Consider the following 14,709-nt stretch of genomic DNA (forward strand, 5'->3'; position numbering starts at 1 on the left):
GAGCCCGTTCCGCAGGAGGACGACGAAGGGGATGCCTAGAGACTCTGTAGTCATACGCATAGTTTATTTTCGAGTTTTCTTTCTTAGTTAGTTTAACCTTTTATATTTTAAGTACGTTTTTTGGGTTTTTTCGTGTAAGGGATGTTAACTGAAATTTTGATCTCGCTTCCGCATTCGATATATTTAAATACTCATTTCTTTTTTAATATTTTCCGGGGCCGTTACAGTTGGTATCAGAGCCGCATTTTCTCGGACCCATCCCTTACACTATAGTCCTTTAAAGAAATACTCACCGATTGGTCGTTACTCAACCATTCCTTGTAAATGCAGGTACACAGAAATGAGGAGAGGAAGGCCCCCACTAAACCGAGCGGCCCAAGATAATTCGCTTCGGGATGATTTGGACAGATTATATGAGATGGTGGAAGCTCTCGTAGCTGCTCAGCGAAGGCAAGAGGAGAGAAGGGAGTTACCCGGACCTCCTCCGCTAGCGCAGGTTGAGCCCCCGTTACAGTAGGCTGATCCCGAGCCACCCCGGCAGGAGCCTGTTCCTCCACAGTACCACCCGGCACCACAGCCGCGGTACGACCCGGTACCACAGCCACAGTACCAACAGGTACCGCCACAGCACATTCCAGTGCCCCCACCCCATCAGCAGGCGCCACCACAGGGTCCCCCAGTTCACCCTCAGCCGGCCCCAGTCCCTCTACCTCGGGACCCCGCTCCCTCCTTGATCGACCCCGACTTCATAGAGAGGTACAGGAGACTGAACCCTTCTACTTTTTCAGGGGGATCCTCTTTCGAAGAGGCCCAATACTAGCTGGCGGAGACTGAGAGAGCCTTTGAGACCTTGGGAGTAATTCCTGAGCAGAGGGCTGCCATTGCCTCCTACATGCTGGTAGGGGAAGCAGTACGCTGGTGGGAGCTCAAGCGGGCCACCCTGCCTGTACCAGTTACTTGGGAGCAGTTCCTAGCGGCTTTCCATGCGGAGTATCTCCCTAAACACATCCAACATTTAAAGGAAATGGAATTTGCTCAGTTGGTCCAGGGTAATATGACAGTGTCGGAATATGCCCGCAAGTTCCTGGAGCTGGGCCGACATGCCCCGGAGACATTGTTGGATGAGGGCCGAAAGGCCAGGAAATTCCAGTGGGGTCTCCGCCCGGCGATCAGACAGCACTTGTTGGTGATGGAGCTCGAGACATATTCGGCAGTCCTGGCAAAGGCGCAGATCATAGAAAGGAGCTTCGACACCCGCCCTCAGCTAGCGGGAAGTTCCCGACCTTCAGCCCCGCTCCGCAGGCCAGCGCCTACCATGCCTGTCCAACCCAGCAAGAGACCCAGGCCTGCCGCTCAGGGCCCTCCTCAGGCTATGGGGGCAGCTCGTGGGAAGATCTGCCAGTACTGCGGCAGGGATCATGGGGACCGACCCTGCTACCGCCTCAACAACACCTGTCGCATATGCGGCAGTGCCCAGCACTATGCGAGGGAGTGTCCTAGGAACCAGAATCAAGGGAGGCCTCCAATCCAGGGCAGAGTTTACAACCTTACCCAGAAGGATGCCGATGCAGACCCGGACGTGGTACATGGTATGTATACTATCTCTGGCCACATTGCTCATATTTTGTTTGATACTGGTGCATCACATTCTTTTATTTCACATGTTCTTGCTTCCAAAATTTGTGTACCACCTGATAGACTTGATTCATTATTGTTTGTATCTACCGCTGGGGGGGAGACATTACTAGGAGAGGTTGTCTACAGGGCATGTGCCGTAGAGATAGCAGATAGGAAATTGAGGGTAGACCTGATAGGGTTAGACACAGGGGATTTTGATGTAATCCTAGGAATGGATTGGCTGGCGGCGTATCACGCCACCATAGACTGCTTTAATAAAAAGATTGTATTTAATCCTCCCAACGAGGAGCCATTTACAAGTTAATAAAATTATTCGGTACTGATTCTCCCTAATGACAAATTCTTTTCTTCTTAATTCCCAGTGCGTTGATATTGTATTTTCCCTAACTAGGTAAACCCAAGAAGGAAGTTTGTATCCAAGAGATTCCAGTAGTCCGAGACTTTCCAGACGTATTTCCGGATGAACTGCCCGGTCTACCAGGGGACAGAGAGGTTGAGTTCACCATAGACTTACAGCCAGGAACCCAACCCATCTCGGTAGCTCCTTACCGAATGAGCCGCATCGAGATGGAAGAGCTAAGGAAACAAATCACTGAGCTACAAAACAGTGGCTTCATTAGACACAGCATTTCTCCATGGGGTGCCGGGGTTACTTTTGCAAAGAAAGGAGATGGAACGTTGAGACTGTGTATTGATTATAGAAGGATAAACAAGGTAACAATTAAAAACAAGTACCCTCTCCCCCAGAATGATGACCTTTTCGATCAGTTGCAGAGTGCACAGGTCTTTTCTAAAATAGATCTACGAACAGGTTACCATCAGGTACAAGTGAGAGCAGAAGACATACCCAAGACGGCATTCCGAACCAGGTACAGACACTAAGAGTTCCTGGTTATGCCGTTTGGGCTAACCAACGCCCCGGCCATCTTTATGGATCTAATGAACAGAATCTTCAGAGAGTTTTTGGATAAATTTGTCATCGTGTTCATCGATGATATCTTAGTCTACTCAAAAAGTAGAGAAGAACATGCTCATCATCTTGCCCAAGTCCTCCAGGTACTCAGGGAAAAGAAGTTGTATGCAAAGTTGAGCAAGTGTGGATTTTGGCTCGAGCAAACCGCCTTCCTAGGACATGTTATATCGAAGGAAGGGGTGTCGGTGAACCCCGAAAAGGTTGAAGCGGTACTTGGTTGGAAAAGGCTGACAACAGTTAAGGAAATTCGCAGTTTCCTAGGGATGGCGGGTTATTACCGCCGGTTTGTCGAAGGGTTCTCCAGTCTAGCGGCCCCTCTAACCCGACTCACAAAGAAGAATGCAAAGTTTGATTGGAATGAGAACTGCGAAAGGAGTTTTTCAGAATTGAAGAAGCGACTGACTACTGCACCCGTGCTGGCTCTACCGAGTGGATCAGGAGGGTATACAGTTTATAGTGATGCCTCCTATCTGGGCCTGGGTTGTGTCCTGATGCAGCATGGAAAGGTTATAGCATATGGGTCTAGACAGCTAAAGAATCATGAGAAGAACTATCCTACCCATGACTTGGAGCTTGCCGCAATCATACACGCCTTGAAAATCTGGCGCCATTATTTGTATGGAGAGACCTTTCAGATCTACACCGATCATAAGAGTTTGAAGCACATCTTCACTCAGAAGGATCTCAACATGCGTCAGAGAAGGTGGATGGAACTCCTCAAGGACTATGATTGTGACATCCTATACCATCCAGGTAAGGGCAACGTAGTAGCTGATGCCCTTAGTAGGAAGAGTGCAGGCACCCTAGCCCATCTGATGGTTTCGGAATGCAGGTCCATTGGGGCTACGCAGCAGGTTCGACTGCAAGATCTGAAGAGGGCCACATGTTTGAGCCACCTAGCAGTCCAACCCGAGTTAATCCAAAGAATAAAGGAAGCCCAGTCAATCGACCCCGCCCTAGTAAACCGCAAGAAGGATGCAGAACAGGGAGTGATCTCAGAATTTCAGATCTCTGCCGACGGATTGATTCGTTTCAAGGACAGAATGTGTGTCCCAGACGACAATGAATTAAAAAGAGACATCATGACAGAGTCCCATAGTTCAAGGTTCGCCATGCATCCAGGAAGTACAAAAATGTACCAAACTATGCGACCCCGATTCTGGTGGAATGGGATGAAGAGAGATATAGCCGACTTTGTATCTAAGTGCTTGGTATGTCAGCAGGTCAAAGCAGAACATCAACGCCCAGGGGGGTTGCTTCAGCCTTTACCGATTCCAGAATGGAAGTGGGAACACATCACCATGGACTTCGTATCGGGACTACCCAAGGCACGATCGGGACACAATGCCATATGGGTAATTGTTGACCGACTCACTAAGTCTTCCCACTTCTTGGCCATCAGAATGACTGATTCGTTGGACAAGTTGGCAAGAATGTATGTCCGGGAAATAGTCAGACTGCATGGGGTCCCAGTAACAGTGGTATCCGACAGGGATCCCAGATTCACTTCTCGGTTTTGGAATAGTTTCCAGCAAGCTATGGGAACAAAGTTGTCCCTCAGTACTGCCTTCCACCCCCAAACCGATGGACAATCAGAGAGGACAATCCGTACGCTGGAGGATATGCTCCGAGCTTGTGTCCTTGACTCCGGAGGCCATTGGGACGACCATCTACCCCTGATAGAGTTTGCCTACAACAACAGTTACCAAGCAAGCATCGGCATGGCCCCATACGAGGCGCTATACGGGCGTCCGTGCAGGTCACCGATTTGTTGGGAGGAAGTGGGCGATAGAAGATTGTTTGGCCCGGATTTAGTGGAAGAAACCACGTCCAAGATAGTTAAGATCAAGAAGAACATCCAGACAGCTCAGAGTAGGCAAAAGAGCTATGCTGATACCCGGAGGAGAGACCTGGCCTTTGAGAAAGGTGACCGTGTGTTTCTTAAAGTCACCCCCTTCAAGGGAATTAGTAGGTTCGGCAGAAGGGGAAAATTAAACCCCAGATACATTGGACCCTTTGAAATCTTAGACAAGATTGGTACCACTGCCTACAGACTTGCACTGCCCCCTGAGCTCTCCCGGGTTCACAATGTGTTTCATGTATCTATGCTGCGCAAGTACAATCCGGACCCTTCTCATGTCGTGGCTCATGAACCGCTTTCACTCCGAGAGGACTTGTCTTATGAAGAAGTACCGGTCAGTATCACGGACCGAGAAAGCAGAATACTCCGTAACCGGGAAATATCATTTGTAAAAGTCTTGTGGCAGAACCACACGCCTAGGGAGGCGACTTGGGAGCTGGAATCAGAATTTAGGGCCCAATATCCTCATCTGTTTGATCAAGAGTAATGAGGCAAATTTGGGGACCAAATTTCTTTATGGGGGGGAGAGTTGTAGCACCCGGAAAGGAGGAGCAAAAAAAAAAAAGGGGGGGGCCACGTCAGCAGCCACGTCAGCAGGCCCGGTCAGCAGTCCCGGCCAACCGGGGCCTGCCACGTGGCAAGATCGCGTCACTCCAAAAGGAGCCACGTTGGCGATCCGCGTGGGTGCGATCCGACGGCCCAGATCAATCGCGCGATCGGACGGTCCAGATTCAAACGCACGGACGGCCCAGATTCAATCAAAAACGAACGGCCCAGATTAAAACGAAATGAACGGCTGTGATCAAAAGGCAAGGGGTTATAAATAGAACCCCCACACCAGACCACAAACCCTAGCCGCCAGCCGCTCGCCGGAGAAGACGAACCAGAGGCCGACCGCCGCCACCCGCCGCCACTCGCCGCCGCACCGGGGAAATTTCCGACCGCCGATCGAGGTAAATTTCAGACCCCCGACTGTTTTTCCCCACTGAGTCCTCCTATGGCCAAATCGAAGCCGAAATCCCGGCCAAACGGCCGGAATACGCGGCCGAAGCCCAGCGGCGCCGCCGCGCCCCCTCTCGGTTTTTGCCTCCGACGAGGCCCTTCCCGGCCTCCGTTCGATGCAATTTTTATATCACCGTGATCACCATTCTTTTCTCTACAGGTTGACCGAAGCCAAATCACCAAAACACGAACCTCACCGGAGAGTCGCCGTACCCGAGAGCGCCGCCGCCGGTAAGCTCCGCTTTTCCGTGATTTTTTGGCCCCCCGAGGGCCCTAGGGTTGTTTTCTGACAAGGACCAATGCGAGTGTGGCCGAATTCGGCCAAAAACGGCCGAAAATAGTCAACCCGAGGCGACTCGCCGCCGCCAGCGGCGGCGCCGTCGCCGGAGCACGGCGGAGCCGCCGTGCCGGAGTTGCGATTTGGGCCGAAAGAGGCCCTGGGCCTAATTTGGATTTTTTTTGGAACACGTGCAGGTACTGTTAGTGTGTTTCAGTTCCCCGGGAAAAATTCAGGGAAAATTAGGGACAGCCTGCAGGCGCACTGTGAATCGTATTCGGATCCCGAAAATAAGTAAGGACCCCTCACCCTATTTCCTATCACGGTATTAAAGTTCAAAATGATAAAACGGTATTTCTTGAATTAACGCATGTGTGAAATTGCTTAAGGTTGCTAATGGAGCCCGAGTCTAGTGTGATTGATGATTTACTGTTATTTGGCATGTTTTACACTGTTTTACAGCTTTAAATGCATTATGGGGTTTGATGTGTTCATTTTATAGTTTCGAATGCATATATTACTGTTTTATTAATTATGGGTTGAATGACTGAAGAACTGATACTGTATGTTGTCTGTTCGGCATGAATTACGATTTGCTTGTTTAAATGTGAATTGATGATGCTTATTGAGGAAAAAGGGAAATGAAACATTGTATAGACTGATAATTGTATGATGGGGTCAGCCTGACTAGATATCCTGGGAGATGGTGGACGGACCGGGTCCGTAGGGAACCCTACCGGGATTGTGGTCTCACATGCCGGACGGGGCATGGAGATCTTATGGTTTTGGCGCCCATACCGGACGGGGTATGGGGACGGCCCGTTTCACCCTCATACCGGACGGGGTATTGAGGTTTATGGTTTTGGCGCCCATACCGGACGGGGTATGGGGACGGCCCTGGAAACTGATTATGAATGTTAAAGGTTAACGGGTAGCGGGACCCCTAGGGACCCCCATGGATACTAGTAGGCTGGTAAATGAGAAAAGGATATGTTGTATAATGATTGAATTATAAAAGGCGTGATAAGTGCTATGTTTTACAGCTTATATTATTCCATGATTGTGATAATGTTATTATTTTTCTTATATTGTTTTCATAAATTCCACCGAGGTAAGTGGATGGTAAAGGTTTTCATGTTAATAAACGAGTTTATTGTAAATTATGCTCCATTGGTCTTTTTGTGGTTTTCTACCCACCTTTATCTCCGTGACGGTGAGATATCGTGATGTTCTTACTGGGCTAGTGTAGCTCACTCCTTAATTAACCATTTCAGATCAGGAAGACATGGTTCCCGAGCCCGTTCCGCAGGAGGACGACGAAGGGGATGCCTAGAGACTTTGTAGTCATACGCATAGTTTATTTTCGAGTTTTCTTTCTTAGTTAGTTTAACCTTTTATATTTTAAGTACGTTTTTTGGGTTTTTTCGTGTAAGGGATGTTAACTGAAATTTTGATCTCGCTTCCGCATTCGATATATTTAAATACTCATTTCTTTTTTAATATTTTCCGGGGCCGTTACATATCTATTTATATTTATGAAATTAATTGCAATTTAACATATATATATATATAAACTATTAATGTAACATATACATATATATACATTATTAGTATAATAATATATATATTTAAACTGTTAATGCAATAATATATATATAAACTACTAATACAATAATATATAAATAAATTGTTAGAGCAGCAATATATATGTAAACTGTTAGTGTAAAATTATATATATAAACTGTTAGCGCAATAATATATATATTAACTGTTAGTGTAATTATATATATATAAATATATAAACTGTTAGTATAATATATATATATATATATATAATGTTAGTATAAAAATATATATAAATATAAAACTGTTAATATAATAATATATATAAACTGTTAGTAATAATATATATATAAATATAAACTGTTAGTATAATATATATATCTATAAACTGTTAGTAATAATATATTTATAAATATAAACTGTTAGTATAATATATATATATATAATGTTAGTGTAATAATATATATAAACTATTAATAATAATATATAGAAATATAAACTATTAGTATCATATATATATATATATATGAATATAAACTATTAATAGAATTCTAAGATATGTGAATTTAATCTTGCTTTGATACAAAATGTAAGAAACTTTTATGCAAAAGTTATTTTTTGTTGAATTCAATACATCTTAAGAAAAGAAAGACAGCAAAAAATTAGAGCTACATACTGTTCTGAGATGATGCAGCCATAGCATGCTTGAGAACCTTTTGGTGATGATTTTAATCCTCTTACTCACTTTTTCTCTCTATTAATTATTATGCACAAAACTTTATAATTTTAGTTGATGGAAGACACCTTGAAAGAGAAATTTGTGCTTTTTTTATAAATGAGAGAAGATGTCAAAGTATATTTAAGGTAATTAAATACAATAATTTTATAATTTATTTTAAAGTTACCCAATCTATCAAGATACATTTTTCCTTTATAATGGTTATCTATTATTTTGGGTGTCATTTAAGTTAACTTCAACCGTTATAAGTGGATGAAAAAATAAAATACTACATTAATGGATCATCCACTTAGTTGCTTAAATTAACATGAGCTACATTTGTGAATTATTCTTGTGCTAATACGACTTGTATTATATTATTATGTACAAAAATTAAGATAATGTCTATTCTAAATTTGGAAATAACATCTATGCAATCTCCTTAAATAGAAAACAATAGTGAAGTAAAGTATTAGTTCTACCATTTAGGAAAATTAAGGTTTAAAATTGATTAAATCTCACTCTCTTAAAAAAGAATAATATATTCTTGTCCATTTGTCTGATTTAATTTTTATACGTTACTTTTTTATTTAAAGTTGACATAAAATTACATTCAAAATTATTTTAAAAACTTAAACATACCTTTTACAAAGTAATCCAAGAAAACTACGATTATCACATTCTTATGGAAAATACTCACAATTGCATAACACAATTTTTTCACAGACCAAATTGACTAATTGATTTTAGAGTGTTTATTTTTTTGAGAGAAAATTTAATGTTTGTTATTTCTTGATAACATTTTTATTTATATAGAATAGAGAAAATATCAAAAATATACATTTAAAATAGTTGAAATATCATTTTAGTCCATTTTTAACTAGAAAAACAAAAATGAAAAATCAATTTTGTTAAAAATTTAAGCAAGTAAACATAAAACATAAACATATAATGATTCATTATTTCAAGAATATATTTAAAATTTCCATAAATTTTTATTTTTTAAAAAAATATTTTTTAATCTTCTATATAAATCTAATAAAACAACTCAATTATCTATATAAAAGTATGTAATGAAATAAAACCAGTTAAACAATATGTATAAAACACATTATTGATCCTCAATAATGTATAGAGCTTAAGGTAAAGACTGAAAGTTGTTAAAGTCATTCATATTATAATAACCAATAGTAAAGTCATTTGGCAAAGAATGAAGGCTTCAACCTAATAAAAATCACTATCAAATAGATTTATTATTCATGTCTTGTTTTGTCATGAACTTGTCAGTCATTATGCATGTCATTTCTTAAGGTCATCTTCTAAATATATGGATTAAAGATAGTTTTAACACTTCAAAAGAATCTAAAAAGAAAAATCATCTTATAGAAGAATCTTGAATAACCTCATTGCAGAGGAACCTTATGTTTTGAGAAACCTAACGTATTGTCATTTACAAAGTGGCAAATGAAGTCCTTAAACCTTTAAGTCTAAATATCTTAAGTCAAATTTTGGTTTAACCTAAAGCATCCACTTCACATATAGACAAGTAATAATAAAAAATCGAAAATAAAAAATAATAAAAGCCAAAACAAGAATACTATTTTACAAAGAAACCTCATATTTTGAGCAACCTAACGTATTTGTCATTTACAAAGTGACAAATGAAGTCCTTAAACCTTTAAGTCTAAAAATTTGAGGTCAAATTTTGGTTTAAGCTAAAGCATCCACTTCACATATAGATAAGTAATAATAAAAAATTGAAAACAAAAAATAATAAAAGCCAAAACAAGAATACTATTTTACAAAAATAATTAAAAAAACTACTAAAACATTGCCACTGATATTTTAAAAAAAGATGGCAATGTAAAACTGAAAAAACTAAACAATTGTAATACATGAACTAAGAAATGTCCACACTAAACTTAAGCTTTAAGTAATTTTAAGTAGTTTATTAGTATTTAGAAAAGGGTAAAGTTCTTGAAAATCTTATTGAGGTAAGGAATTAACTTTTTCAAAATTACTTGCATTGTTTTAGGTCTCTTCGAATTGATTAATTAAGCTTGAGGAATATATAGATTAAATTTTGTAGAAGACATAACACTACTTAAGAGAAAGTTCATGGTGAAAGTCCTATTAAAAGCACTGATCATGGTGAAAGAAAATTGATCCATGGTGATCAAGTGATAAATACATGGATAATGTACCAGGGCATAGGGTTGATGTTTGAAGCCAATAGTTTAAAGAAGAAAAATAAGGGCTTATAGAAGTCTGTGAAGCTTTAACAGAAATCATGAGGCATAGATATGAAAATAGTAAGTGTTAAAACTATTTTTCATCTAAATTATCTCCTATTAGGAGATGACATATCGGTTCATGTGTGGTAGACGAACACAATTGTTTACACCTAGTGTATAAAATAAACTTGTCCTACTATGACTAGTGAAAAGCTTGGTCGTCCTTAGTAAATGGACATGTTTGATCGCTTGTGTTAGATAATATTATAAGTTGGTCATTCTTAGGAGACAAATAACTTGGTTTTTTAACCAAGTTTGGACGACTAAATTGAAAGGCAAATATATATATATATATATATCACTACTAAATTTCTTTCATTTTCTTGAGAATTTCCTAGAAGTTTTTGTAAGATGGAAAAAGAAACTTGTAAGATAATAATAATTTATAAAGCTAAAGAATAATTTTTTTAAGTATTTCCACTAACTTGGTAAGTTAGTAGAAGTAGAGGGTATTAGTACATCCAATGAAAAAAGTGGCATAAGACAACATACATGATAAGGTATGAGATGCTCGACATGGCTAGTTATCAACGCAAGTATAGATGGAATTCACATGTGGTAGGACACCCGAAATCAAGTTAGTAAAACATTTTTTTTAATGGTGATTAACCTTAGTCTTATTCATGAGAGCCATTTAAAAGGGCTTGGTAATTAATTACCCAATGTCAACCACGCATAGGCCATTATTGTTAGTATTATACTCATGTTGTAATTGTACCATTATGATATTTAACCTACCTTAATTTTAAAAAATATGAAGCTAAACTGTATAAGAGCTAACAAAGTAAAAGTCATACACATACTCTACTCTAGACTAACACATACTCCTCAAATATGTCTTGCTTCTTTTATATAGTACCCATTCAAGGTATGTATTGATTTTTATTTGTTCGTCTTTGACGACCAATAGCATATGGGACCAGCCCAGCTACTAATAAAGTGTTGGCTTAACATGTGTAACAACCTTAGATCAAGTTTGAATTGAGACTTGTAAGACCAATTTACCACTTTAATAATAAATCTTAACATTTGCCTAATGGTCTTCTGTTAGCCTTGGAATAATTTTTAACATCATAAATGTTATTGATTTTCTCAAGAGCAAACTCTAATGTATACTACATCTTAATAACCTCTTTATTTATATAAAATAGAGAATAAGTAAAAATTCTTATATTTCATTAACTGCATATGAAACATATTACAACCTTTTAAAGATACGAGACAGAATCAATGATGCAAATTCACATCTTTATATGGATAGAGAAGTAAAAATTTATATGGATAGAGAAGTAAAAACGTTTAGCCAATGAATTATTGGCTTTTGCTTATCATGAGTTATATTGGGAGAAAATAATCAACTATTTATCAGTTATTTTAATTCTCATACCGTTGGTTTTATCCATGAATTATTAGTTAACCAATTAAACCAAAAGCTTTCAAAAATAAAATAAAATTATAAAACTGAAAAGTATCAATCAAAATAAACTTAACATTTAAAGTGAATTAATAGCTTCACTTTAATAATTCCTATATACATTTTATTATTCACTTTACAGTTTTGAGAAACTTAGTGTATATTATATAGTTCTTCCCGAATTAAGTTAGATTAATTATTAACTTAGAATCATTCGCTCACTAAATTAAGAAGTCATTTTAAGTCAATGAATGATTTAAGTTTTTCTTTTCTTAAGTTGAATATTTTAGTGCTTTGATTAGCAATTATCTTTATGCAAAATAGTTTATGCGTGCACCAAGTCACTGAACTTTATCCAGAACAAAAATCCAAATTGCTAATTGAATATGATTAAAAATAATTTAAAATTTATAGTATGTGCCAACATTTCAAGAACAACATTAGATCAGCATCTTTGACAAATCAAGTTATATTATAATTGAATTTGAAACATGACGAACAATGGGTATCAATTATCTTAATTATTGTAATTAATGATTAGGATGATTTTACTAAAATATTATATATATATATATATATATGTGTGTGTGTTAATCATTAATCAAGAGATGTATGATAAATATAATCATATGATTAGAAATTTTGAGGCGTTTAATGAGAGGAGTGGGGTCGATTGATGATGTGCATCTAGCTGTAAGGATTTGTTGGGGGATTATGATGTAAAAATTTGTTTTTCCAAATCTTTTTCTTAAATCAAATTCAACTTTAATCTCCATTTTTTAACTTCTATCCACCAATTAATTGGATCTTGCTGGATAATGGGTCCACCATTTTGGTATATAATATCTCGATTTATTAATAGAAATTGAAATTGAAAATTAATTTCTCAATTCTAATATATAATTAGGCCTTCTAGGTATACAATTAATGAGATGGATAATCAAAAAGTAGTAGATGAAAAATTGTATGGCCGTAGAAAACATTATTAAAGAATGAAATGAAGTAAACATAATTTGATTAGGAAAAAAAGAAAAACTCCTAAAGTTAATTTGCTATTAAATAAATAATTTAGATGTTGTTAAATAAGTTGTGAATGTGTACCACCTCAAATTGTCTTGTAATCATTGGGCGGAATAGAAGTTAAACAATTAATAAATACTAATAATTGTGGTTTGAATAAAAAATACTTTTCTTTCTCTTTAAGAAAATAGAAAAACATAATTATGACAGGGGAATGCTGTGCATATATATATATATATATATATATATATTCATTGAGTGAACAATATACAGTCAAGAGCTATGGCCCAAATAAGTAGTGAACGGGCCACCTCATTACTAATATGAAACTGGGCATATCTTCGTGGGTGCTGGGGGTTTCCAGATTATCGATTACAGAAAGAAACCCTTGACAAAAGATTTCGAGCAGTCAGGTGATTTGGAGGAGAAGCTGTGAGTTAGGAGGCGATTTGCCGCCTGGATGATGACGAGGTTTCTTTCTATTGATATAGTAATTTAATAGGCATTTCTATTAGCACATAACTCTATTTGTGTTGCATATTTCTACATCCACGGTAAGTTTTAGGTCATTGCAGGATAACTCATTGGCTTGTTTGATGATCAGGTTTAGAAGAAGCCGTGATGAGAAGAAAGATGCTGGAGGAGTGTTTGAAGCATGGTAGAATGGTAGGAAAAATAATAGAGAGTAAAAGGAAAACAGAAAAAAGAATCCAAATCTAAAAAGAAAGATGGCAGTTTTTTGAGATATAATCAAATAGATTGTGAACTTGTTTCTTTTCAATCCCACTGCCACTAAAAGAGTAGTAGTTTGTAGTAGGTGTAGAAACAAGAATGAAAAGTTAAACAAATGAAGATATGATACAAAGAGAAAGAAGATAGTAAGAAAGCCATCAGAACTTTGACGAGTTGAAGGATTGGCTTAAGGAAAAAGATGGGGGAGCGAAGAGATTAGAGTATTTTTTAGGGTTTGTGAGCTTGTGGGTGGGTGACAAAGAAGGGAATAAAGAGAAATAGAGAGAAGGAAAGAGAGTGTAAGAAGTGTACATCTTAGGTATTTTTAAAATATTTTTAATTATTTATTTTATTCAATATGTAAATATTATATATTATTTCTTAATTATGTTAAGAATTTTCCAAACTAAATTGGGATCACATTAAAAATCTGGGGGGGGAGTTTAAGTTTTCAATTTGGTTTCTAATCCAAACAAAATTTAGAGAGTCAAAAACCAAATTAAACCAATTTGTTTTGTTGGTTTCCTTTGATTTTTTTTTTTTTTTGTTTTGTTTTGTTTTTGCACTAAACAACTTATACCTCTAATTGTAACCAGTCAGAAGCACTTTTTCCATTAAAAATATATTAAACAATTTTATGACATCTTATTTTTTATTTATGCTTAGATGTTTATTTTTAAAGAAATTAAAATTTTCAAAAGCTTGAAAATTATAAAAAACTTATTTGTTTATAGCATGTTTCATTTGCTGAATACAATGAAGTTAAAATGCATATAACTCTAGTAGAAATATAAAAATATTGTAATGGAATGGCAATTACATTGCGATATTTGGTTCTCATTTAGTAATAACTTATACAACTTCATACATTGTTTGATTCACTAGTACTAAAAGTTAGAATAGATTTGTAATGTGAGAAATATATTCTTTTAACCTTGAAAATCATAATGAGAGCCACACACGCCTATCATGACCTTTATAAAACTTGTAAGAGCTTTAGGGATATGAAAAGGAAACATAACAAAAGTTTTATTGATGAGAATTAATGGAATACCATAACGTTTCTAGACAACAAAAGCTTGTTTTGTTGAATGGTTGGCTACTTATTTTTTCCTAATTGTATGGATTATGGAAAATTTTATGGAAATTGATGTTATAGATTTTCATTTTATTTGAATATCATGCATGGTGGGTTGATTATTGTGGAACAAAAATTT

The 14,709-nt window shown here is 37.4% G+C and overlaps 1 protein-coding gene across 1 annotated transcript; it reads left to right on the forward strand.

Annotated features, from left to right (window-relative positions):
* Nucleotides 1-274: 274 nt before the first annotated feature.
* LOC148252969 (uncharacterized) lies at nucleotides 275-12,120 on the forward strand. The gene is made up of 3 exons (XM_088208494.1): nucleotides 275-1,589; nucleotides 2,030-2,326; nucleotides 12,065-12,120. Exons 1-3 carry the CDS (start codon nucleotides 893-895, stop codon nucleotides 12,118-12,120), a joined length of 1,050 nt encoding a protein of 349 aa, XP_088064620.1. The 5' UTR covers nucleotides 275-892.
* Nucleotides 12,121-14,709: the final 2,589 nt, after the last annotated feature.

This window comes from Carica papaya, chromosome 7 (assembly GCF_054855325.1).
Source record: "Carica papaya isolate Zhongbai chromosome 7, ASM5485532v1, whole genome shotgun sequence".
NCBI lineage: Eukaryota > Viridiplantae > Streptophyta > Magnoliopsida > Brassicales > Caricaceae > Carica > Carica papaya.

What these genes read in the sequence shown, in the direction of transcription:
- LOC148252969 (XM_088208494.1), top strand. Translation starts at nt 893, where the DNA reads ATGCTGGTAGGGGAAGCAGTACGCTGGTGGGAGCTCAAGCGGGCCACC. An exon ending in AGACCCGGACGTGGTACATG is followed by an intron (nt 1,590 to 2,029) that starts GTATGTATACTA and finishes TTCCCTAACTAG; the next exon opens with GTAAACCCAAGAAGGAAGTT. An exon ending in AGATGGAACGTTGAGACTGT is followed by an intron (nt 2,327 to 12,064) that starts GTATTGATTATA and finishes TATGCAAAATAG; the next exon opens with TTTATGCGTGCACCAAGTCA.